Source organism: Varroa jacobsoni, unplaced genomic scaffold, assembly GCF_002532875.2.
Source record: "Varroa jacobsoni isolate VJ856 unplaced genomic scaffold, vjacob_1.0 scaffold_181, whole genome shotgun sequence".
NCBI classification, from domain to species: Eukaryota; Metazoa; Arthropoda; class Arachnida; order Mesostigmata; family Varroidae; genus Varroa; species Varroa jacobsoni.
In genome coordinates, this window is record NW_019213083.1 from 70,718 (window position 1) to 98,708 (window position 27,991).

Below are 27,991 nucleotides of genomic sequence, written 5' to 3' on the forward strand. Positions count from 1 at the left end.
AATCTACAACAATAACTATTTATCATGATACACGCTTCAATCATGTTGAAGTGGGTTCTATCCTCTAGACGTTTCATGTGGACTCAGTACATATCTACAAACCCTTCCCAGTGCGTAGATAGTACTCCACATGACACTTCACTGTGGACCACTCGATTGTATTTAACGATAATTGGACTCACTAAGCATGAACAGAAAATGCACCAATCATGTAGAATTGGCGTATTTTAGTGAAAGCATTAACATGAGTGCAAAGCATTGCATAGCACTTTTCTTAACTTTATTTCAATCTATTCACGAAACCATTTGTATGCAAAAAAAAGTACTTTGTAACAAACACACATAGCGGCATTAACGCCCTAGTTTACATAATGGCGCTGGTCATTTCCCCGGCGCCTCCGCCTCTGCTGGCGCTCTGGAAGATTACGGAAGTGGTCTCGCTTTCAGCGGTTATGACTGTAGCTTCGTGTTAGAGCTTAGGGAGGATATAAAAGTGGTTTTGCTCTGGGCGGGAACACTGCTGCCATACCCCTCGTTCTGCTTGCTGAGATTACCTCCGATCTTGCCCTAGTGCTCGTGCAAGTGGGCGCACTCCGCTCCAGTTCGTCCGCCATTAAAATTAACCACGAAACTATCGTTGGAAAGATTGTCGCCATCCGCCGCCCCGCTAGTGTTAGAAATGAAACTGATCTTACATACGAAGCTGGTCTTGGCTATGGCAAGGCCTCATAAATAGGCTGTCTGAAAATCATCTGTTGACTGCAAATAAAACTTACAGATTGTCAAGACCAATAATATTTATAACTTATCAAATAATAAGTGCATCTAACATATTTTAGTGAAACGGGCTAGTCACCATGTTCGGCACATACATATACATGGGTCAATATATATATATCTAAGGTCATTACTGAAAACACCCATTGTCACGAAAGAGAAAAAATTATACCCATGGACGGCTCTTCCAATATGTAGCCCATAGTAACTCACTTTCATTAATTTTCGAATAAAGGCCGATTGAACGCTTCTGTATTGTCGCCCGATATAGCCGTTCTAAATGGGGCTATACGGGCCTAAAATAATGATATTTCGAGTCAATCGTTTAAAAGATCTGAGAGAAGAATGCTTTTCTTTATAGCTAGGATTTTGATTTCAGCTAGGAAAGATCATGCTTTATAATCGTGTACTGCCGAGTTAGACAGATCATAGGTTATGAGGTCGTCTACCACGAATGTTCATGTAGTTCTTCAGGATTTTGAATGGTCTAATCGTGATACATCTACGAATTGCATTTTTATTCTGGAAGTAAGTGGGAAGAATGATAGCGTGCGCACCGTTCTCCGAACTGCACCCCAAACTGACTGTACTGAAGCCCATATAGCTATCTCGATTATGCGTAAATCTGGAGTAAATAATTATCCATTGATGGTAGTGATTACTGGCAATGTGGTGCGTATGTTGACAATATTGCCTTGTCTAGACAACGCCTATACGATCGTCAATATATCTCGAGAAGGAAACGACATATCGATACATTATTGGGCAACAACCCGAAGTGGTACAACGTAACTCGACAGATATACACGTTCCTACTTAGCTAACTTATACCTTGGAGCCTTTTATTTCTTTCAGCTTCTATGTAGAATCAGCATCGACGGCGCTCGGTTTCATTTACGCTCGAAATACAATAATCTGCACAGTTCCAACTCATCCTGTCCTTTTACTTTTACAAATGTTAACTTATCTTTAGTTCGTCTTCGAAAATGTAATTTTGGGATAGGCGAGACCATGATTTAAAACAAAAAGTAACAAATAAAAAAACAAGTGGCTTTTCGTGCTTCTTCAACGGAACTTCGATGGAACACAAAGGAAATTTTCAGTTGTTTCATATAACAACTTTTGACATTTGGTGAACAGTCCATTAACGCAAATTGCATCAAATGGATGAAACTGCAAAGCTACAATAAATTTTCCCTTGCTAAAAAACCCGTACAGTTTCTGTCCTATATAGCCGCATCTTTTTCCCTCTACACTGAAATTTTTTAATTACACTTTCTACGTAACCAACAATAGTAGTCTTATGTTAAAACATGTCTGTTCTGTTTTTTCGTGCCGTTGTGGAAGGGTATCGTATTTGAATCGCGTAACGGAAAAAAAGTAGGCCGAAACAATTACGTTTGTTAGCATGAGTCAAGCATTCACTAATCGAACTGTTTCCGTCTAAGAAAGAGAAGAAGATTTTGGGAAGAGATTTGTCTAAAATCTCTTCCCGAAAGGCCTTTGTCTTCACACTTTTCGACACCAGACAAAGTGACTAGCGTCTAAGTCATTTGAGTGACCCAATGCAAATTCGAAAAGCGTAACACAATATCTCTGCAGATACGAGTAAATCGAAAAATGCTTGAATGTACAAAGTGTATTACGACGCTTATCAAGACCACGACCGGTCAATAGCGCGGCATAAACTATTATTGGAAAAATTACGTAATAGTTTTGAATAATTTATTCCCACATTTAGTTAATACCTTGTTCGATTTGTAGTATTTTTTTGCGATAAGATTGCGAATGAATAAATAATACCAGCGCACCGCCATATATCCAAAATCCAATAGGGAAAAAGCGATAACATGTAAACACAGCATTGGGTAAAGCATGCATGGGAACTCTTCAATGAAATCGCGATTATTAAAAGCGAAATATGCGGATCGTTCCTCGACAGAACTTGTATGATATGCCTTCTTTTCGAAGGCAGTGATCAATTTCCCTATTTACTGTACTTTAGCCGTCACATCACAGGAAAACTTGTTGACATTCTATCACACTGCACTGTACCCGTACGTCAGTAGCTACCGCATACACTGTTGTTACTCTTTTAGGACACACCTTAGGAGGTAAGGGATGTGGCTGAATCGGCTGAAAAATTATCTCATAGACTTCTTTTCCCTTATTATTATATATATATATATATTATGATTAGGATTACATCAGCTGTTTAAGCGATCATATTTAACACGTGCAAACACTTGAAGGAACTACACTCTATAGACGGGTGAATATTGCAGGAGTAGGTATTTTAATACGAAAATATAAGGCCAAAATAATCTTAGACTAGTTATCTAAGGACAAATGCTTTAACAATATACGACTTATTATCTATATTCTAGGTGCGTTTTGGGTTACAGCTAGTAATTATCGTCTTGACTCTTGTGGCTGGTGCTGATGCTTTGGGTAGATACGAGCCTCTTGGTGCTAGACTTACCGCCGTTGGCCCCGCAACTGTCTCCGCTCCATTAGCCGGCACCCGTGTTGTGTCCGTTGCTGAGGTTACCGCGTTGTTCCTGGGCCGGCGCAAGTCTGGGGCTCATCAGACCAACGCTATCAGTCACAGCTCGATGCTGGCAAAGCTAACGTTTCGCTCTTATCATTGTAGTTGATGTTCTCCTCGGCCTATATATTGATTTACTATTAGAAACGACTCAACTTCTGTGAGCTCGTTGGTCATCCCAGTTCTAGCACCCAGTTCTAAGCTGCATCTAGGGTTCTCGTCACTAGAATTGTACAGAATAGTAACATTATAGGTGAGCTAGATTTATTATAGCGATAATCCTCTTTTGTCGATGCGTATTAGTTATTATTACGACCTTCTTTAAAACAACGTATTGGCATTCGTAGCAGAATTCTGACTGATTCGACCCGGAACAATTCTTTACGTCTGTTGACATCGCCTATATAGCCAAACTAAGAATATTCTAGCCACAGAAAATCTCGACCCAAATACTTAACTGTATCAGGTCGATCCATACATTTAGATCCGACAAAAGCCAACAAACATGAACTCCTATACACACACAAATACACACAGATCCACGTTTGCAGACGAATTCGCCTCCAAGTTAGAGATCAATATGGTGCGTTGTATAACCCAAGTGTTGATTTCATTTGCCGCGAAGAGTCCAATCATTGGCAGAAATTCACTCCGACTCCATTTTTTGTTGTAGTATTGTTAATTAACAGTTTTTTTACCAACGGTAAAAACTTACAACTATTTAATTTAAAAGCAACTTAACTTGGAAAGAGCAACAAACGGTTAGTTTCCGTGACATCGCTGGCAAGACAACTGCTGGTCGAACAGAGACCTGAAACCGACAAACGCCGGACAAAACCGGGCCAAGAAAAAGCACGGGCCACTAACGATACACGTCAGTGACCGGAACGGCTGAAAGCCATAGCGGGAAAACTAACTGATCGAGTAGTCCGACTCGTATGATGCAACATAGACGATAGCCTATGAAATTTCACACATCCTTTATTGTCTCTGAGTGTTACAAATCTATAGAGAGGGAATTGGAAAGAATAAAAATGTTGTTCTTGCCTTAGAAAAGTTGTTTTCAAATGAATTATACGTCTATATTGATTAAGACGGTGAATTGAAAAGGAAATGTTACTCTCCTAATCTTTGTCACCTTATAGTTAGGGTCTTCATTTTCAACCGACTTCGGAGGCCCTTATTTCTAGGTAAGATTATCCTACATGTTGGCTTAAACGTAATTTCTGAAAACAAGGACAACTTAGTGGCTGTATATTTGCTAGTTGAGAATTCATATATAATTGACTGGCGACAGTATCTGTGTGTTTTAGCACCTGACATTTTGTTTAACGCATTCCAAGTCCATGTTTCGATAGCTCACTTCTACGCAATGCGCCAATAAAAATGATCGTTGTAACGGATTAGTATATAAACAATCGTCGTAGCGGTAGTTTGGCAGAGTAGTTAGAAACTACATTCAATCAAGAACGGATATCTTATTTAAGAGAACCTCCAACATCGTCAATTTTTGGTTGAGCCAGAAAAGTTGATCTGCGTTGATATTAGGTCCCGGGCGACCTTGGCAAATCCTTAGCACTGTCAGGAATTAATCACTTTCTAGGACAAAATTTAACGATGCTGTCACCCTTCAAATTTAAACGCGTACCACAAAATATTCGCTGCGCACGAGAAATTCAGTCGGAGCGATGATATTGATTATTATCGATCAATGCAATTGTTCATTCGAACGATCTATGTTAGAATACCGAGTGTAGAAGACTTTCACAAGACGAGTTATTTTTTTGTATAACAGATAGACATGACGCGTGGAAGATCTTCCTGTGCTGCTCCGTGGTTTTCCAGTGATTTTTTTTTCGGCAATTTGTTCACTCATACATGACTTATTTGGCAATATTTGCTAAGTTTTGTACTCTCTCAACAACAACAAAAATCATCTTGTATATGATTGGCTAATTTATAGTATAACCGCTTCATTCTAAGCTTCAACGTTAATTTACTCTATCATTTTTCGGTCTGGTATTGAGCACTACGCACGAAGAACTGACTCAGCCTCTGCTAGCAACGACATTAGATTATTCTGAGATATTCAGAATTCCACTGGCGTACCCAGACCCCATAATAATATTACATATTTAACTATAGAACAACTAGCCACCATCTGAGTATTATCGGTCTGATATGTATACATATATCATATATAGTGCATTTTTAACGAAGGTTCTTTAACGAAAATCCGTTTGTGCACGGCCATCCGCTGTTCTATAGTATCTGTTGGTCGAATAGTATCAACGGCATCTAGAAGCGTCTGATGCAATTTTTACACAGACAAAATAATGCGCAATGTAGAGGGCTAGAGACAATACACCGTACTAACCGCGGGGGGGCCTACCACTCCCCCCCCCCCTGCCCCAAATGGTTCAAGCCAGTGGCTTCCGTCAAAACGTATTATCGTATGTATGCAACTATGTAACGAAATGAAAATATCACTATTATCACCACTGTGAGGATGTAAAAATATACGCCTACAACATCGGGCTTCCATCAGAGAGCCGAATTATCACCTATATTTTCTGTAACGACGACAGGTTGTTTTAATTATGATAGTAAACAAAAAAAAAGCTACGTTACTGTTTCATGCAAAGATTTTTGCATGACTTTGGCGTCGCGGCCTCCCTGTTGCCTAACGAAGGTTGATATAAAGTGTAAAATGAGCGTTTAGAAAATATCTATTTCAACCTCCAGATAATCAACAAGCGTAACAGCAAGTTCTAGCAATCTTTCATTGCAGTCGCCTGGCTTCCGCTTCTTATTTAAATATATTGACCATGTTCCGCCTTAAATGACAACATGCAGGCTGGGACTAAAATGCGTTGTTTGAGAAAAAAAAACCATTTGACATTGCTTATCTTACACTTGTTAGAACAGAAGGATAGTAGAAGATAGTAGAAGTAAGACTTATAAAGAAGTAGACTAGGGATTCTCCAACTCTCAAATTATTTTTGTGTCACAGACTAAAAAGTTGATAAACGTCTTCTAAAACGTTTATTAAGATTCGTGTTCGAAAACTCATTAGAAGCACATGTAGGTAGAGTATCAAATCTTTATACTTATGCCTATATTAAAGCGAATCTAGAACACTCTTCTATTGTATTTCTTTTATTATATCAGCAATTTTCATTTTATTAGGAAAAAGTAAGTTATCGCTCTCGTGGCAGTTGCCTTTGCCGGAACCTTCGGCGGTTGGGGCTTCGGAGAATCCGGATGGGATGTTGGCGTTGAGGGCATCGTCGCTGCCCTAATTGCCCTGTAAGTTCTTGCATTTCCGCCGCCATCCCCACCTATCTTAATGTTAATCAAGAAACTGGATTTGAAGCGTCCCTTAGTATTAGACAGGTCTGGTAAATGAAGCCTGACCCTTTGATTTAAATAAGCCTATATTGAAAATAATTATAAACCCTCCTTAATTATTTTTGGGGATGAGATTCGAGTACGGTAACCTTGAGCAAACAACTTAAGTGCCCGATTGGACATGAATATGTGAAACACATAGAAGTGTTATCAATGACGAGCTTCTATTTTAACGATAGAACTGAGTTCCATTTACGGTCAATGGGATCGGATAACGGGTTACCGAAAATTTAGAAGGAAGGATATTGTTTGGTGGTTCTTTGGGCATAAGTGCAACGGTCTGTACGCGTAAGAATACCACCTTCGGAAAGTGAAAAAAATCTCAAACGTATATTTCCAGTTCGAAGATGTTTCTTTTTAGAAAACGCTAATCAAAACGTTTGCTTCTCATTGTTTGATAAGAAATATGAAACAAATCATAAGTGTATAATGGTATCTTTACGATAAAGAGAAATAGGTTAAAGCCTTAGCATTTTTAAATACTGGAGCGCGCAAAAATCCAAACGATCATATGTCCTCTGTCATGCTAATTCATGTATACGGTAAGTTATTTTAATTTTTTGTCCAGAAACAGTTTCACCCTTGCATACATCATGTCATAACCACACGGTGATGATTATTCGAGCCACAGCAGCCGCTACTCTGAATAAATAGCAAGAAAACTTTCACTTTGGCAGCAAACGTACCAGTCCTTCTACGTGCGCTAGAGCGTTTACCAATCTGATCTCAACAGCCTAATCTGTACGTAAAATGGACTCTGATTATTCAGAACTAAAAATGTTGATTATCGTTTCTGTGGCGATATCCTGCGCCCCGTAGGGTCGCACTCTAGTCAGAATCATAACTTACAGTTATTATAATTTCTTTTCTTCTTAATTAAATTACATTCTGTGTAGAACAGTAAAATATTTAGCGTATGCTTCTGATCAGAAAAGATCGTAAAAATTCGAATAATTTCTAAGGTAAAATTGGCACTAAAAGTCATCAAGTTGTTGTATATTTACGACTACAAATTGATTGAGTTTCATAGTCATCTAGTGCTGAACATCAACACTCAGTGGTCAAGTTCTGTCTCTTCTCAAAAGTGAGGCCACTGATAGAATTCATCGAAGGGTGATAAAAACAATGGGCAGGGAGGCCTTCAGCAAAAAAGCAGTAGTTGTAATCGTTTTAAGGATGGGCATTAAGAATCCCAAAGCATAAAAGATGTGGGAAAAAGAAAAACGCGTTGCTGTAGCCACGTAATGTTCTGAACGAAACAGAGCACAGATAGTACGCTTTTTGTAAGTTCGAGATCATGAGATTCCTCAAAACCCATGTCATAAAATTTAACCTTAAGTATAACAAGAGAAAAGAGAATTGTCTAGAATTAGTTTATTTTGAGCGTGCATTACACGAGTCTTATCGTCGTTCAGTTTGCGCTGCCGTGAATAACTCGTTCTTGCAATGGATGCTATCAGCAGTGATTCGTATAGCTCGATGTTTTTTTTGTACGAAACACTGTGACCATGTCATACACTGAAAATTTTGAAGGAAATGCTCGGAACCAAATTACTGCACATTAAAACACACGAAAATTAAGACACACGTTCGACATCGGCATCTGAACATGCGCGATACCTCTGTTAAATTTGAGCATCAACAAAATTCCAAACAATATTTTATAACGCATGGTGGCATTGTTAACAAGTGATGTAAATCGAAAAAATAATATACAGAAAGCAGGTTCTCAACTCAAACAATATATTATTAGACACACTTGGGTTGTTACATGAAAAAACAGATATTCCACAGTCACATGAGCATGATCAACTGCAGTATTTCTAAGAATGCTGCCCAAAACAAGTGAGAGCCCGTGTTGTTGGATAATTAGGGAATTTTCTTTCGTGTCTACTGAGCACGTGTTCTGTGTATAAACTCGGCAAAACACTCAGTAAAATAACACGCATCCTATACAGGCAAGCGCAACGGAAAACGACAAAAAGCCAGCGCATGTTTGGCGTTCGGTAACAACTATGATAGCAATAGCTTATATCTGAGTGCCTCAAGTCAATATATATCGGCCCAATTCGTTATCATGTTTCTACTATTAATACTATATACAATTAGTAATGTATGTGAATGTTTGAGAAAATCTAGAAATCATTTTGTCTATTTTCTAGAAAATAGATTTATTTTATGTAAATTACGCCCCACTCGAAATGGTAATTCTCTTTTACCAAGACCACTGAGTTCAATTTGAAAGTTCATAGACAAATCTCCCGTTAATATGAGATGCCTTCGGCTGCAACCAGTCGTTCAAATTTTCGCGCCCTCTAATGTGGTAGCAAGCATCGAGAAACGCAACTACTATCACCTTCACTTGTACACGAAAAGAACTTTTGGAACTTGAACTACTAGTATACTTAGATTCAAGTCTTGCTTTGAATAAGTCCTCATACACTTCACGGTATCATGTATTTCTTAACACTTGTCTGCACGTTTATGTTTAATCATGAAACGCCACTGCCAAATGTTATTTCAGTTAACGCCACATTAGCGATTTTGTTAGTTATATCAGGATTAGCAGCGGTCAAATCTTAGGCCTCTGCGCAGAATAACACACCGATTTCAGACAACCTTCGCAAACAAATTGAAAGATTGCGCGGTCGTGGTATATAACAAGACATTTGAGCTATTTCTAAATGCCTATAACAAAACTACGATAGCCCTGAAGAAATTGCGCACCGAAAAAATCTGATCTTCAGTAACTATGTATTTGTATGTATAAGCGAAATACGTTGTTGGGTAATAACAGAACAAAATATTAGCTAAATATTTACTTTTTCCCTTATAAACCACTAGTAATAAAAAAAAAGTAAAGGTCATCACTGATTTTACAGGCTATAAAGACCCTCGTGCGTTAACAGTTCTCCGCTGAGGCCAACGAGGGTTTGGTGTCCGCGAAAACGTACAGAGCTATGATCGAGCGGAGAGAACACAGGGTATCTTAAGTACACTTACGAAATGGAGCTGATATGAGGATAGGGAATTAAGCATCTTTCCTGTCCATTATACAACAAGTAATACGGCTTCTTTGAACCATGTAATAAAAAAGACAAATGTTTCTCTTTTTAAAGTAAACATTATAATAGAGTGGGATGAAATGATACTTTATGTTGTATGCCTCGGGTCTTGACAAAACGTTGTTGGTATAGTTGTCAACGTTGCCATCGACCGTCTAGTGCAGGCACTCATGTACTACTATAAGAACATCTTTAGTAATTCGAAATGCAACTTTAATGGTCTACTGCACTACGACACCGAAAATGGCATCGACCACCGAATTCTCAATGATTAGTGGAGTGTTAATAAAGGCGCTCAAGGATATTACTTATGAACAAATGTGCGGCATAGCAACTGAAAGGAAGTTGTTATTTAGGACTTCAATAAACGACAGGAGGGTGATAGGCTTTTTTATTGCTAGCCCAATGAACGAGTCACAAAGCAATGGAACAACACATTCGGCAAATCGATTAGTCATATTGGGAGATGTTTGGGTAAATTTGGTCCGTAGTCGTTTAGAATTACTAACATATATTGCTAATTATTCCGATCCGAAACCCGATAGCAAGATTCGAGATTCAATAAAGACACAATCTAATACAATTTCAACCTTCCATACGGTAGATTTTTATTTTTCTATTAGACTCTGTTCTAGGAAATAATGATGATAACAAAACTTTAAGGGATCCTATTCCCATTCATTACGGGATCTATCTGCATGTCTGTTCTTTACGGTACAGTCAGCTTTCTGTGTTTCTCTGTGCGTAATGTGGGCTGTTTTTCTGCATGTAATTTATTTAATATCATATACGCTGTACTATTTCATGTATCTCTATTCTATCACTTTCTCGACTAGATTCTTCGTTCATTTCAGGCTTAGAAGTTCTCAACACTTTTGTCAGAGCCTCCACTTATTGTAAGTGTCATCGAAAAACGACCGACGATTGTACTTGTCTTTGTGTTGACGCTCTAGAGTAATTTATTAGACTGATAAAGATTAGTTGTATCATGTGATTGATCAGAATGTTCTTACTTGCTCGGCATTGTGGACGCATAAGATGGTCTATCCACCTTACGTATTATGGTCTAACTACATTTTGTATTTGTTAAAAAGCACGTCATTGTATTATGTCGTGCACGTCATCTAAATGATGCCCGGTGAATAGTTGTGTTGAAACATTCAAACTATTATGAGTTTCTCCTTTTTCTACCCTTTTGTCGTGCCAACATCATCTCACAATGAAATGACAGCTTGTCATGCGGAAGATTATCGCTCAATGGTCTTCAATGTGAAGGGCATCCGGTAACTCATATATATATATATATATATATATATATATATATATGTCGAAGCTACATAAATGCACAACATTGCTTAACTTGGTTCACAAACATAATAGTTCTAATCATTCAAATTTCTAGTGCATGCTAAGTAGTATTACAGAAACTTAATAAATAAGAAGCACGTAAAAGAGCTTTTTCTGTTTTATCAATTTATGATGTATCATGTACCCCCGCCCCATCTGGAGTGAACAGGAAGTCATTTACACACAGTGGTGGGTTTAACACATTCAATTTTGATATATGTCTGATGATATAAATACATAGAAAATATTGTAACGGTTTGGAGGAGAAATAAGGTTTTAACTTATAGTTGTTCACCGTGCATCTGATTATCACCTACGTTGATCACACACGTATTTTTCCATATTATTTTAAAAGACCAACACTTTTCTATGCTTACCAGATACAGAAATCGTTCCAATCGCAAATTGTTATTAGCAGCATGCGTCATCTCCTTGCTTGTTGGTAATCAATGAATTCAGAATCCCAGCATTTTCACTCTGTTTCCTCTGTTGAAATATTAACTTTATGAAATGCAGGTGTGTATAGTGTAATACATTGTTCGCATAGGTTGTTGAAAACGACGACATGTACTTCCGTTATGTATTAAGTTTACACGGCTTGTTAATGATATTAGCGGGCCCCGCTGCTGTCGGCGCTAAGGCCACTAACATATCATTTTTATCTTGCGTTTATCAGTTACTGACAGTTCGCTAGTTTTACTAAACTTGGCTCGTGGGAATTTTTCCCTCCTAAACAGTACCTTTCTGTTCCAGGACCAGCCTGGTAATCCCTGAAGTCCGGCCCTACAAGCGTTCTCGCTGATATCGGCCATCTCGCCGAACTTAGCAGTACGTTCAATGGGTGAATGGAAAAGATACTCAAGAACTTCTTTCTTCGAAAAGAGCATTTTTGTTCCCGCTATTTTACATTCACGCTTGATTAGAGAGCTGACCCCAAGGTATAGTTGCGATTACTGTTATAATACTACTGTATTTATTTTACCTAATTCTACATATCTAACAGCGACACTAAGGCTAATCAGAAATAGACGAGGTAACGAGACTTTACCTGTACGATCTCTTTCGAATCCCTCTAACCCTTAAACATTTACTAAGGGCGTGTCTTGATTCAGTCACACCTTTTCCTTTTTTCAAAAACTTTTACGGATCCAACAAAGTGTTTCAAAACGCGTATTGATAGTTATTAGTGGAAAGTTGTGATAGAGCTTTTACAGGTGGATTTGTCGACAATAATGAGGCTCTGGCATGGTGAGACGGACTTGGTCAAGTCGCCGCATTGAATAGACACCTGTACACCGGACGAGAGGTTGTAGGTTCCCGTCGAAAGAAACAGCTGTAACGAAGGAATAATATTTATACAAAAGAAACACATTTATTCCACGTTTTTCGAGGTCAAAACATTGGAAGCACAAAACTCTGTTAGTCCACAAGTAAATCGTCGAATGCTTGGCGCGATATTTTACATTTCGTTTGAGGTGTCTCTACAGAGAAATATGCTTGTCGCCTTATCATTACGTCTTTCTTTTAATTTTAACATTATATCAAAGTTACCGTACATACAGCTTGCAGAGGAAGCCGTTCAACGTGAGCTGGCGGGAGCGTTCGTAGATATCGAACTTGTCGAGTCCATACGAAACCGCCAATATCATCGGTGACCATTTGCTCGTGAGTCGTCGGTGGGCATTCAAATGCCAATGGAGGCCCGCTTGCTGATCCAGAAGCCGCCGAGGCAGGTGCAAGTGAGTTCATGCAAGCCACGGTCACCGTAAGTGGCAATACCACGGACGGGTTATGTAATATCAGTGTTACGTCAAGGGCAAGGAACCTATCATAGACAGACAACACAAGCAGCGCTACACTCGTTCAATAATCGTCGACGATTCTTAGGATCAAGTACTAAGGCGGTGGAAAGAGAGTCATCGAATTACATATTTGGATTTGAGTTAGAATGATGTACATCTATCTATATGAAATGAGCGTACACGGGCAAGATCATGTATGTACAATGGTTCGCAGGTTCATTATAATGAGTTCATTTAGGTAATATGATAACTGATTCAATTAACTCACTGTTGCTTGCTGAAGTCATGCTGCACGTAATGCTCATGCAGAAGGCTAACTTGGATGAGCCGCGATGCTTCTCCAAGCCCGGCCAGAGCCGCGTGCCCGCCAAGAGGCAGTAGCGGACCTCCAATGGGTGGAACGGAAGTTTTTTTCATTAGGCCCACGCCAGAGCCGTGAAGCGTATGGGGAATTGATGTGTAAGTCACGTGCAAATCGCGTATATTCACCTAATTTATTTTGAGCAAAGTTAGTTTTAACAAGTCAAACTATGTACCACAGATGTAATCAGATAGCTATAAAACCATGCAGCTCATCGATACGAAGCATCCAAGACAGATAAATAACAATAATATCGGAATCATATGGCTCTTCTGGCATTAAATGGCGGATTGCAGCAGCAGTAGGACCTGTAGGGAAGTTTATTACATTACTGACGAGGATCTAAATTTTCAGCAGCCTAAATTTTCCTCTACACAATGTACTCAATAGCCCAGATCTATATATGTGCATATACAAATAAAAATTAAGGCGGGCTGTTTATCATAACAGGTGTATGTTTATTTGCTATTCCTAGTAACGAGCGAAAGGCAATTATCTCTAGAAGAAAGTAAATAACACATCATGGCAGACGACAGCGTGTTGTTTTTGGAACTCAAGTGATTATTAGGAATTATCTAATCTTTCTGCGCTGAACGAGCCCCCACAAAAATTAAAAACTTTCTTTTTGGCCAAAGTAGACGGTTTACATTATTACATGTTCTCGCGCGGCCTTTGAAGAATCCGAGGAGACTATATGGAGGACGCCGGAAGGTCCTTAATAGGGTTTAGATTCAAAAGAATCGAAAATCTATCAAAATGTCTCAAACGACATTTTTCATATATGTTTGACGCTTTAATACAGAATTGAGTGCTTTAAAGAGAGAGAGTTAAGTTTTATAAACAAGCATGAAAATATAGATGTTTGTATATTTATATACAGTTTACAGCTATGCAAGTAACAAAAGCAATTATTAAAATTAGTTAAAATAGTTTTAGTGAAGACCAGATTTAACCGTGCAACACTTATTCCAAAGACATTGCTATTATACTCTGCTATAATCTTTTAGCACTAGTATAGCCTTAAAATACGACAACTGCAACAATGACTACGGTCATTCAAACCGTTACATTATTGACAAAGTTTAGAATATCCAGTAGTACGCTTAAAGATTTTGTAAGTCCCCCGTTAAAAATTTGTTGTGCAATTTAATTCGCTTTTTGTTACAATAATTCGTATATTTTCTGCCACTTTTTCCCTATTCTCTATTTTAGCAGATGCTTCAACAACCCTGTGTATATATGTCTTAAATTTTCCATATTATGAGATATTCGTGAAAATGTTTTGAAATGAAATGTTGAAATGAATTTTGAAATGGAAATGTGAAAATGTTTTTTGTGAAGCAGTTTTAAATGTGTGCCAGCATTAACGCGTGTGACCATTCTACGGTATGCATATTATTCGTACCTGGTGTTGACCCATAACGACCTTCATAAGTCCATCTCGTTCAACAGCAGCTTTCCATATAATGGCTACGGTTACATCAAGCGGATCCCGCTCTTTAGCTTTCATTCCTTTTAGCTTAGCCACTTCCATATCAAGGAACTCTTTGTTAGTTAGGGGAACATTTTCGTCCTTCAGCTCACCCAGTTTAGAGGCTCTGGCCATCATGAAGTCTGCACAAGGAGTACCGCTGCTTTCTACCCTCACTATCGACAGAGGCCATTGACTGATCATCTTTTTCATCGGCTTTTGCTGTTTTGTTCGTTCACTAAATAGACCGCTGTCTTTTGTGTCTTCCTCATTGTCTGAGCCTTTTAGTCGTCCATCCATATGAGACTCGCCACTTTGATTATCTACTATTTCGAGTTTGTTATTCGAAAGTTTTAGCGCGATATCTTTCACTTCCCTGGGTCGAATCGTCGTCACGGACACTGAATGGGACGGAGTGCGCGGAGGCACATCCATCTGTTTAGCGATTGAATGCATCTCCGACATAAGAGACACCTGTAGCAATGACAGGTCAACCGAATCCGAGCCTTGCAACTGCAACATACATACACACACACAGATCAAAAACAGAAATCAGCCAACCTAAAATAAAGTAGGCGATATGCTTCATCAAAACAGATAACGGGTCATGAATTTGAATGGCAAGGGGATGAACGCACATAGTCTAAATAAATATCTCACGGTAAGGCCGACGCAAATTTATCCATAAATACAAGCTGTTTTATTAAAATTTTACCTCACTAGAGTTTTTCGCGTGCACCGAAAGTAATATCGAACCGATATCGTCTGCCTTAATGCTTGGTTCGGCACTGGCATGCACGATGAGCGAAGAAATCGTCGAAATTTTGGCACTGAACTTGGTCACCCGATGCCTTATGAAAATCAATCAATAACGGCAAGTCGAATCTCAAAAGTAACTTTGATTAGCTTTCATTAAGCGATTGAATTGCACAATTAAGATATTCTAAAACAGACAGACATTACAAGAGATAATCATAGGAAAAATAATTACTTCGACAGTATTCATAGAAAACATATGGATAAGAACGGAAGCGACAACTGCCACTATAAAACTACTACTTTGACAATTACTTTAAAAATATTATTAAGATTTTTATAAAATTTTATTGAGACAAAATGAACAATCGACATTGTTAACAAATAATTGGCGGTCTCACTGAACAAGCTAATACAGACATGTTCGTTAAATGAAGCTGTGATCCACTTGTTAGAATCCTATTCGAAATTCAAACTTACTGAATCTTCGCACCGCCCTGACACGACCCAACTGCTTCATAGTAGAATAGCAGTGCAAGTTGGTGCTCTCCGGGTACATCTGGCCCCCGGATCCAGAAAGGAACGCTAACTGTGGTCCCAGCCTCTATTGAGTCTACGCCAGGAATTGACATTACATAATGCGTTTTCACCACCTCACATAATGATGCACTGTTACACGCTAAATCGCCTAAAATTAATCAACATAGAAATTTAGGTATTAGATTAGTACTTCAAAAGATACATTCAGGTCAAAACTTGATTCTGCCGTAGTATGAGGCCTAAAGCTGTATGTGTGGATATGAAAAGGTATCTGAATTTGCAAGCAACAACTGTGGCTCTCAGTTAACATGTTATTATTATTATAATTATTAGAAGCTGAATAATTACATCTAGCTCACCACTGTTAGCTGGCATTTCCTTATATGTGCTGTTATTTGGGGGTAGTGCCTTTAAGCCGATGACACCGAAAGTCACCTCTCTGGGGTTTCTCGCTGCCATTAATAGTCTGACAAGGCCAAATGCTGCCCTATTGGTTAGGCGCAAATTCAACCGCTGCACCTCTCCACATAACATTTGTTTCGGAAAGGTATCAAAGTCCGCCTATAATGTCAGATTAATTTAATTTTAGATAAATAAATTGAAAAAAAACATTAAAAATTAATCCATAGTTAGTTAATACACTTGGTGACAACAAGAAGGTATATAATTTAAGAGGAAAATAGCGCAGAATGATTAGCAAGTTTGGTGAGATAAGATCAAAAGCTCTGATTTTACCTTTAAGTACGGCATAGGAGGACCAACGGTAGGCTGTAGCCTATAATCCTTGGCATACCATTCGTTGTTCTTCACTTTCTTGGCATGCAATTTATAACCTTTGACTGTAAGCGTCTGGTAACCCCAAACCGGTGAGCCCTGATTCTCAGCCAAAGGAGTGAGCGGCGTCAATGGTGATATCATCACCGAATCAGACGATAATGAATTAGTTGAAGGCGACGGCGAAATGACCAGAAGTGATATCAAATAGGATACACCAATAATCTTCAGACGACCCATACATTTGGGGATCAAGCTCAGTTTTATCTGAAATGGACAGCGCGAAAGTCTCGTCTCGGACAAGCGTTCTGAATTACCAATGATGGCCTGTGCGTTAGAAACTCTTAGCCATTGAAATTATAACTTACTGTTGCCAAACTGACTTAACTTATTTTAGAATCAACTCTTAAATATGTACATGCCTACATGGTCGGATTATCCACCCGAATAAATAGCTTTGTACGAGTCGCAACAGACGATGCTGTTCGACAAGTCGTACTATGACAAACTGAAGTTTACGATACATGCGAACATTGCTGCATAGTAATACTCAACGTACCACAATGGTTTGTTTAGCTTCGAGACTGACGAATTCCAGAGCACAGGTTTCGACATAGTTATGCGGCTGATGCATGTCCTTTTGTAGTTTGAGCGACGGGTGATTGCTTACACGTTCGCCTGAACTTTCATCTCCGGGTTCCATTTCCCAACAAAGATGAACTTGCTGAAGACTAAGGCCGATCTGTAGCGGGTTCGTCAATTCCAACTCAACCGTGACGGGTTCTGCAATCATGAAGAGCAAATAACGTAATTCAACGTTATAAACGACGTAATGGAACAAATTAAGGCAAAGTTTGTTCGACCCATTCAAACGTTTAACTAACAATACTTCTGCTAACGTCAAAAGTATCCAGTCGCACTTAGCCTTCGCAGTGCGTCCAATTTTTTTCAATTGCTACATAGTTCAATTTAATGCGCACGATGGAAGATTGTGATATAAGCTTCCACTACCAACCATTTTGTGCAACAATGGCGGGCCTGGTATTCGGCGTCGAGTTGTCCATAACATCAACCGTATTCCGATAATTCGGTGGTACAGACTTCTGATTGGTGGCTCGTAAATAGCAACATTCTTCCAATTTCTGCCAGTCTTCACAATTTGCATACCGCTCCCGCCCATGTGAGTTCTCCATCGCTTGTGGCTTGTGGCCCAAGATCGTCCTCACCGAAGTCATATCGATTTTCGGGATCGGCATCTCATATTCTCGCAAGTCTAATGCTGAATTACGAAAAAAACGCCACGCAATTAAAAGCATACTTGTCGTTCTAAAAGAAAGGACCATGCGTTCTTTAGGACTAGGATGCTGGCCATCCTAAAACGATCATTTCACCCGTCGCAAGAATTCTCTTTTTATGTTGATTCGCCATGCTTGTTCCTCAATAATTTTATGTAAATGACGGTTTCAGTTTAAGGCAAGCAGCTTGATTTATTTAGTACTTTGCGTTACAGAACACCAGTACTGTAAGACAGATAAAGCAAGACAAAGCCTACCTTTTATTGTTGCAAAGTAATCTTTGACGAATACGCTTTGCTGCGTAGCGCTCTGTTGACTTGTTTTATCGAGTAGACCGTGAAATGCCTGGAATGCATTATCGAGCTTCCCGAGCGTGGCGCATTGACGTCCGGTCATATAAAGAATATGATCTTCGGCAAAGCTCCATCCTCGCCTCCGGAACACCTGTTCGGACTCCCGATAGGCTCTAAGGCTGTGTTTTCGCATGCCCGCCTTGGAAAAGCGATATCCAGCCAACACCAGATGAAATGCGTACTTTCGTAATTGCATTGGCTGCATCGACAGATAGCAGTAGGCAGCTTGCTCAAGGAGCAACGCTGAACGAAGGTCCGAATCCTCAGAGATTAAATGGATAAGTTGTTCAGCCAACTTTTCATACTCTCCCAGGGACCGTAAACATTCCGCATGAAGAAGAGTCGCCCGAGTCGCCAGCTGAGGCATTCTGCATGACGAGACATACCACAAACCAGTAGAAAAAAATTAGCTTCCAATTAAGGACCATGTATTTTAATCAGGCCGTTTAACATGAGGTGCCGTAAACGTTAATCTCATATTTTAAAACTGCCACATTACACACCGGTGCTAGATTTTGGGTATTTTTTTTTTTAGTTATATTTCACTTTTTGGGATGTGGAACTATTTACTCGGATACTGTCACTCGGGCTTCTAGCAAACAAGTTGCATTGACGTTGAAAAAAGAAGGATATTTAGGTCCCGACAATGAGCCTTGTGGAAGCATTGGGGATTATAATAAAAATCGAGTATCTTAAGGTTTACGCGTGTTGGAATTTAGATTTGGTCTATGCGAAAATACCTTATTTATTCAGCTAGCTGAAATTAAGGTAAAGCAATGAAATAATAATGGATGCCGTTTAATTCAGGCAAAGATAAAAAAAAATTGAGACGTAGAAACGCTTCTGTCAGTTAAACAATAACCTATTCTTGTATCGAACTACGATTTGTTGTAAAAAAAAAAATAGATGATATTCCTCTTTGATATCTACAGTTTTTTTTCAAGGACGAATACAAATGAGCTGGCGGAGCATAATTTTAAAAAGCAAGTGTAGAGCTGCAAATGCTTGTGGTCTATCTTCGATGGCCTAGTGCAAATGAAACCTATTACAGCTTGATGAGTCAATGACGATTGGAGTGCACTGCTAACAATCAGAGAAGCAAACAATGCATTAAACAGCCGGGATTTGTGAAGAGAGCTAGGCCGCTGGAGGTACACGACAACGTTCGGCCTCACGTTGCAGGAATCAGGGTTTTGGAAGCTTTTAATACCCTTTGTACTTACAAGGCATTGCTTCCTTTTTTCTACCATTTGTTAAAACTCTCTGCCATTTTTTCAGCATCTTCATAGTTTTTTTTAAATCTCAACAGTTCCTTCGCAGGAAAAATGTTCAAGTTCCTACGTAAAACTTTATATTCTCCCGTATCTTAAATTTTTACACAGTAAATAAGTTACTATACAAATGGCAGGAGGTTAAAAATAGTAACGGTGAATACTCCGATCGAACGTAAAAGAATAATTTTTGCGAAAAAAAATTATTAATTCACATTTCATACTGAATGCCGCAGTGTAGTTGTATATTTATTTGGAAGGTTAGCAAAAAAGGAATTTAGAATTAAATTCACGCTTAACGCATCTATTTCTAATTGAACGTGCATAAGCATTATGTTTAACTAAGCACCATCCTAATGAATTATATTGAGTACCATAAATAAAGTAAAATTAAAGATGATAGATTGTATGGGGATAGAAAAGTAAAAAACAATCTTAATAGCAAATACAATAATATGTTGGCTTAAAAATTCCTACTGACAGTACATCATAGTTAAATATTTTAAATCATAATTGTAATCGTACTTGCAGACGTTGAGGTACGCATTGATTGCATTTTTAAAATAATGGTGAGGATATGAACGGGGTCCATCTTTTCCCAGCATAAACACACTTAGTGCGGCCATTTCTTCGGCGCCAGCACAATAGAGCCACGCTTGATCGCCGTGAAAATCGCGTTTTGCTGCATGGTAAGCTTGATATGCTGTTTCGTATTGATGAAACAAAAATGCTAGATCACCTAAATTTCGCAGATAGACAAACAAAACATAGTAGTTTAATTCAATACATGCTCTAGTCACATTTACAGGACACACAACTACACACTTTTCCATCTATGTATTGCGTGACCGACAAAAAAGAATCATTTAACCACTCACCCAGTTTTCGAACCACTAATTCGGGTGCCTGCTGGCTGTATATCACTGAGTTGACAACATTCGGGTTATTGCTGGCGAGAATATTTCCCTTGCCTCGGCCTGCAAAGAAACTCTTAGCCGCAACAGCAATCTGACGATGAAGTCCTTTTTTATTGGCCACCTGATCCGCGAGGTTCTTCAAATGTTGTTCAATTTGAGGGGCTAGGCACTGGGTGGCAAAATCTGAGACAAACGTCTTCACGTTCTCCCGATCTGTTGTGGTGAGCCATGCTCCACGCCTTTTCGGCGCGATTGGTGATGTAGGTTCATCCATAGTAGGACTGCTGGCGGACAAAGGCCCAAGTGGGTCGAGTGGGTGCTCACGTTCAACCATTTCGAGGCCGCCGTTACTCTCGACTTTAGGTGGTAACAGCGTTGAACAGCCATTATGCTGCTCACCATTGGGTGTCGTTGGCGCAGTCAAATCTATCAATGGTGACCAAATATCAGCTCCCCCTGCCGGAGGAGGGTTTGACGGTGATACAGAATTGATAGTTAGCATATGACAGTTGGCTGAACCGTGAATATTCTTCATTGACAGAAACGTCGCCTCGGCCCTATAAATGTACACACGGTTTCGCATAGCTGTAGTAAATAAAAACAATTCCAAATAGTTATAATTCATTTTCGATTGGAAATTTCAACCTATGTCTGAAAACCGCTGTCAGCGTCAATAAATAGTTGATTGGAAAATAAACTGAAAATACATTTTAAAATTAGAGACAGCAACTTTCGACTACGAAGTTGTACTCTTTGTAGATGCTTGTGCCCGTATAATATTTCTGTCAAGCCTAAAGATATGTTTTCCGTTTATTATGTCCCCTGATACTGTTATTAACTATTGCTTGAGACGACTGGCTTCCGTCCGCACAAGACGAGGTACTTCTACGCCCGGTTTCGAATGCATATTATCTCACGTATCGTAAATGTAATAGAGAAACACGGTACAAGTGCACCACTATGGCGACTGTGTCAACACTTAAAACCTTTAATAAACATCTAGAACCCAATGTTTATAATCACACACAGCTGTTCTACAATGATAAAAACTAAATGATCTATAACAGAAATCTAAACAGAAAACTTATGTCACGGTTCTCTTAAGGTAGGTGAGAAAGCATTTTCTCTTGACAGGCCCCCGACCTGGAGTGCCTGGCTGCGTCCGCTTTCAGAGTCTATTTATATACTACTACAGAGACAATAGGTGAGCGCCATGCAATCCCCAGATGTGTAACCCTTTGGCACTGCTCGCCATCTTCTCACTGTAGATATATATTTTTTGTTGAGAAAACTTTTTTTCCGCAGATGTTCCGCAGATGATCCGCACATATGCTTTATTCACACCTGGCTTGTGACACCTACCTTGCTACCGCCTCAGACGTCACCGGGACGCTTGTAAGATAGCTCAATAAAATCGTTACTCATCACAGATTTATGCGTTACGTTCGAGTTGACACATTAGACACACAGTCAAAAAGCTCAAATCGGTGTTAATTTTCTGACTCCGTTTGATACGTACATGGTGTTGTCGCCCGTACCACCATCGTGTAAGAGGACGAAATACTGAGGACCTGTCTGGCCAAAAAACCATTTCGAATGATGGGATAGATTCAGCTGGACGGTGCTGACGTTTTGTATGAGCTGCGTTAGCTGCTGTTGTGGTGCCTGATGGGCAGAACTGACAACGTAAACGCATCCGACAAAATGGCGAGTAAAGTCGTGTTCCTGAGGTGCCAAGCATCTGAAGAAAGCGTCTCGATACGCATTATACCATGGCGTCACCGCTGAAAAACGTCACAAAAATAATAATGTTCTTACACTTTTCGCGAAAGTAATTTCAGATCTGGCCGCTAATGAAGTACCTTTCGACAGTCAACGTCCATCAACTACCCATTTTCGTTGACTATTTTTTTTCAGAATAGCTAAAAGCATTCAGCGTTATATAGAAAAAACAAAAAACTCAAAAACAGTAATGTTATTTTTTCCAATGTGATATTTGCATTTATAAATTAAACGCTAAAGTCAGTAGACCTCTTCTTCCTTGTAATATACTCTTTCTATTGGCAGTGCAAATAAAGAAATCCTTTGGATTCACTAAATAAGCACGCGCGTATGACAACTATTTCTTTCTTAAAGGAATTGAAGATTTTCACAATTCGGGAAATACTTACGACACACATCGACCTCATATATTCCATGTGTGATAAGCGTCTTCCGCGGACCCGGTCCATCGATGTTGGGCTGGTTTCGAAGCACGGCTTCTGAAAGCTGTTTTTTGGCCAATGATCCTTGTGGATACGGTGTTGTAAGATCACAAAAGTTTAGTTTAAGCTTCACCGGAGGCAACACGTTTCCTGAGGGATCCTTTAAAGATACTGGAAATATGTAAACGCAATAAAATAAGGCCTCTCGTCAGTTTTCTAAACAGAAAAGACTAAAATACCTAGTGAAGTAAATGATTGATATCAGCAACTAATAATTAAAAATTCAAGCAAACGTTCCAACATCACAACACCCTTAGAGAAGGAGCGTGCCTTGAAATAATAGTTCGTGTAAAATGTAGCTCTCCAGTAAGATCGTCGAGCCCTAATGAATGGGCCAATATAAAGGAATTGCCCAGCGTAAAAAATAATATAGATACAAGAATACATTCGACAATGTTCGAAGAACATTAGGCAATTTAATCATCACCGATTTAACTTAATCTAGAGAACATCGATCTTAATCCCGCTATCTGTTGAGAAACGGCAAAGACATAAATCTTGCAATGCTTATAACATGTTCTTAAAAAATAGAAGAAAAAAAATATATACAAAACTGGAGCACAATCAGCGCAAACATTAGCGTTCCGTCAATTTAACGAATATTGCTAGCCTACCTCCACGAACGTATTCATAAGTCTGAAACAAGAGAATTTTTTGGCAAAAGCAAAAACCAAACTATATACGGGCCTAATAGATCAAATGCAGCAGAATCTGACTAGGACCCATAGTACAATAATTTATTGGCATTAATATCACTCTAAATAAGATGGAGGCCGTGAAATTTAGGAGAGGAGGCAAAATCCCAGTCCGTTTTCGTCACTGTTTTTCGTCAAATTTTCCTTCCGTATATGAACAGATCTCTCAGTTTCTCAGGTTGCTTATCTTCTTTAATAGTAACAACCTCATTTCATACATTACGGAAAGATGCAAAAAAGCGTTAACCGCATCTTGTGCGATCACGATCCTAAGTCGTCTTTTCGCAATGACAGCGCTACGCCTATTCGATCTCAGAGCAACGTCGGTAGCGGCTTACGGAGCAACTTTAATTTCAGGGTATCTTGAACTACTCAACCTAGTGAAAACCTTTTTCTTGACACGTGCTTTGGGCCTTTATCGTACGGCAGAAAACTCACTAGTTAAGCTTTTTTTGGTAACACCCCGCTGCTCGTCGAGGATCTGAAATCTCATTTTAAATTTCCGCCATTTGAGACCTCCCCAGAAGCTAGGAAAGAATAGATATACGCAGAAATACGGTAAAGTTTTTAGCACCGGAACGATGCGCAACAACGGTTGAAAGAAACCGGAACAGACAAAACCGTCACGTATTACTTATTTCGCGTCCCACGGCTGCACCACAGATTATAAGCGCGAGGAGTGTATTTGTAATAGATATGGGGGGACTGTAATAAATATCATGTAGATTTCTACACCTTAGAACTCTCGCTCGGGAACCCGGTACGCTAATGCTATTGCAGATTAATTCCCTTAAACTTTTTAAGGCGATGAATGTTGTAACTTAAGAGCTATACGAACGGATATATATATATATATATAAAAGTTTTGTTAAATATATACCATCAAAGGTGAATACACTTTTGCCGAATTATACAGTTTTATGCCTGAACATCGGAGGCAGTTCCGTCAAATACAATTGATGCAAGAGGTGGCGTTTATGTAATCTCCTTAAGACTAACAAATAAACAGCGTTTATCTAGGGTGTTAGATCCTCTGGCATTCGATTAGTCCATATAATTCGGTTATTAATATTAGCATATCTAATGTTTGCAGTAAAACAGAAGAGTGATACTGAAAATTAATGTCACAATTTAGTCCGGCATGCCAATAATACTTTGCAAATAATGTTATGTCTTCCTAGTTGCGCCAATTCATTTGTTAATATATAATTTACCAGCTAAATAAGACATAGAGACTGTATAAAAACGATTAGCAAATCGTTTATTATAACATACGCCTTGTCGACCTACGAGATACAACCTAATCGCCATGATTTTCGTCCAGTAATTTAAAATGCTCGAAGTGGAGATACAGAATATAAAGGAATATTCTACTCAAAAATACATATATTTGAGTGAACAAGGTGTATGAGGTTCTAGTTGCTGAATTGGCATTTAGCGAAACTGTAATAGTTTTTGTAATCGTCATTAGAATTGTTAAGGGCCGGATATTCACACAATCATTTCATATAGGTAAACAATTGCAGGTAAAAATGTCAGAACTTCACCTTTAAACATAAAAATAATTTTAAAACAATGGAATAAATAAACTGGTCCTTACTAAACACTAACACTGAAATGTCATCCCTCTAATCGTGAAGTACTTCATAAAACATTGGTACATATATAGTTGGCTGAGTTTCTGCTGGACACAACTGTAGGCACCAACTGCTGTTTTCAAGATTAAACTCCACTAAGACTATTGAAACCTTTCCCAATAAGTCATTCAGCAACGTTAACTTCACTTTAACCCCCTGAGATCTGCACATTGCCCTACGCCACGAAAACAACGAAAAACCAATTATCGTGAGAAGTCATCATGGGTATACGTTGTCATACGAACAGCCACATTACAATGAAAGTAATTTCTCAATGGGAACTTTACTCCATTAGAGAATGTTACTTATATAAATTACTCACAACAGACTCGTAATATTATTATAATAAGTGACTGACCGATGACTTTTCCCCGTTGATCTTGACTGCAGCCGTTGACAATTTATGTCCCTATAACAAAAACAATATATTTTCTCGTTTCCGTGTCTGCTACGTACTTTATATCCAAGAAATAGATTCGCTTCCTTGTAAATTTCGAACGCATCTATGCTTGTGCAAAGTGTCTATTACTCTGGATTATCGTATGGGTCAAAAGAAAATCTTTTGAAGTTTCTGCAAAAGGTTAGCAATAGGTTACTTCTTGATATTAGCAGAATACATGACTATTTGCTTGACTCACCTTCAATATTGTCTGTGAACGGCTGTATGAGCTCACTGAAAGTGAGTCCATTCTTAGCGCAGAGTTCATCTGCGTCTTCGCTAACGGCAATGGCCACAAACGGTGAGAAAACTTTCTCGATAAACGCGGAACTGTCACCCATTTCCCACCGCTGCTACTGGGGTTGTCGTTGTTTGATGGTTCCGGCTGGTTTCGTCCAGTATTGCTTCTTGGCCTTCTGACACACTGACCTTCTAGCAGTGACGTTCACTAAACTCGACAACTATGAGACCAGATCAAACGCCGGGCTAGTCTACGACGTTATCATCAATGGAACCAGCAACCAGTTGATGGAACAGCGGTATCAGACGGAGATTAGCCGACGATGGTAACGTCTGTGAGCGATTCTTTATCGGTTCGTCTGTCTAGCAGTCAACCATTTCTTATTCAGGTCAGCTGTAGAATACAGTACCGACAACGTTAACACAAGAATTTCGAACGCAGCACCAACTTCACTTCTCCACTTTAGCAAATGACGATGACATTGATCTGATATCGCAGAAATTCTCACTTTAATGTTGATGATGATTATCCTGTCGATACGATTTAGGCAGACATGTGTCTCTGCGTAAGTACCATTGTATCGTTATTATAATTGTAATAGTAGCTACTTTGCAGTCCGTGTACCCCCCCGTTGTCACCGCTGCTTTTTCCGTCAGTCCGAGTCACTACGAATTAGTCGTCAAGGGAGGGTGCGCGTCATTATCCATTGTTAATTGCGGACACGTAGTACAATAAATAGTTATCTTTTATAATAATAGTAATAGCAAACTCTACCACAGATCAAGGACACTCACTGTCTCCTCTTGTTATCCTCCAAATGTTCTTTAAAGCATTATTACTCAACTGTGCGAGTGTTATATCAGGGGTGTAAGCCCATTAGCGCTTTTAACGGCTCTTTAGCTGCCGTTCCACCAAATTAAATTCTTTTTTTCTACTACCGAAGAACTAAGGATCACTTGTCTGCTGGCTTTCAATTTTGCAAACACATGAGCTAATACATCCTCAACAGCAATAAGTCGTGCCTGATCAGTACGATCACAGATAATTTTTTTACTAAATGTACCGTTGTTGTAAAGTGTGTTGCGACTAATATGGCGAAATAACATGCACACTATCCATGTGGCAACCCCATTCTACTTCCACCAGTAAGACTCACTCTTCGACGGCACCTACTATTATTGTTACACGTTCAGTGAAAGCTGTCCAGTAGAGCTGACACACAGGAGCAGGAAGTCTTGGAAGAAATAATCGCATCTAGAGAAGCTGCAACGTCTATCAACCCTTTCGATAACAATTGCACTCCTCACTGGGTTGCTGTTGAGCGTTCGCCCACACGGGCCACGAATTGGCGAACGCTGTTCGTCCGTCTATCTGACCACTATTAAATACTGACGGCCCGTCCTGTGCTGTCCGTTCCGCGTCCTTATTCCTTGCGCAGATGACACAGTGTCATAGGATCTGCTTTTTTGCCTATTTTCGCTTTACCTTAATCTTGTGCACGTAAGCCACGACAATTATAGAACGATAATGAGTAATATACGACCGTAGTAGAGGCACCTTGTCAACTCTCAAGCTTTAACATTACTCACCTCTCCGATATTGGGGCTGCTGCTGCTGCTTCAGCCCCAGCAGCAGTGGCATCGTTACTAAAGTCAACAGCTAAAAGCAATTGTCGGCAACAAATTAAGAGAAGCGACCATCAACAGGAATAGACAGACCGTTAAGACCACACTGGATTAGTGCTTGACCAACCAGCATTGCTGGGCAGCATACTGACAACAAGAACAACAACAACAACAGTAACAACAACAACTACCACAACAATTTCAACTTTGCTATCAGCATCGCCATTTCCCACAGCGTAGGAGATGATGACACCGTAGCAGTCGACAAACAGCAACAGCGGACCCTTCTTCCGACCGTCCACTTCCCGTCGGCTGCTGCTGGAGAGGAGGCTACTATAATATGCAAATAAGACACAGATCAGCACGGCAGCAGTTTTTAGCAGCAGACGACAGTGCAGTGTC

General features: G+C 39.4%; 1 protein-coding gene across 2 annotated transcripts; it reads right to left on the reverse strand.

Annotated features, from left to right (window-relative positions):
- Nucleotides 1-10,379: 10,379 nt before the first annotated feature.
- l(3)76BDm (trafficking protein particle complex subunit 8 homolog l(3)76BDm) lies at nt 10,380-27,862 on the reverse strand. Of its 2 annotated transcripts, XM_022853001.2 has the most exons (17): nt 27,554-27,862; nt 25,923-26,357; nt 22,860-23,063; nt 22,208-22,472; nt 20,650-21,245; nt 20,297-20,510; nt 18,405-18,868; nt 17,868-18,131; nt 17,412-17,635; nt 16,814-17,119; nt 16,438-16,639; nt 16,019-16,226; nt 15,498-15,633; nt 14,717-15,295; nt 13,219-13,439; nt 12,709-12,973; nt 10,380-12,481 (listed from the first exon to the last, which is right to left on the reverse strand). In XM_022853001.2, the coding sequence occupies exons 2-17, from the start codon at nt 26,062-26,064 to the stop codon at nt 12,332-12,334; spliced, it is 4,440 nt and encodes a 1,479-aa protein (XP_022708736.1). In that variant the 5' UTR covers nt 26,065-26,357; nt 27,554-27,862; the 3' UTR covers nt 10,380-12,331. The 2 variants fall into 2 exon arrangements, with proteins under 2 accessions (XP_022708736.1, XP_022708723.1); XM_022852988.2 differs by having other exon boundaries at nt 25,923-27,862.
- Between the last annotated feature and the right edge of the window lie 129 nt (nt 27,863-27,991).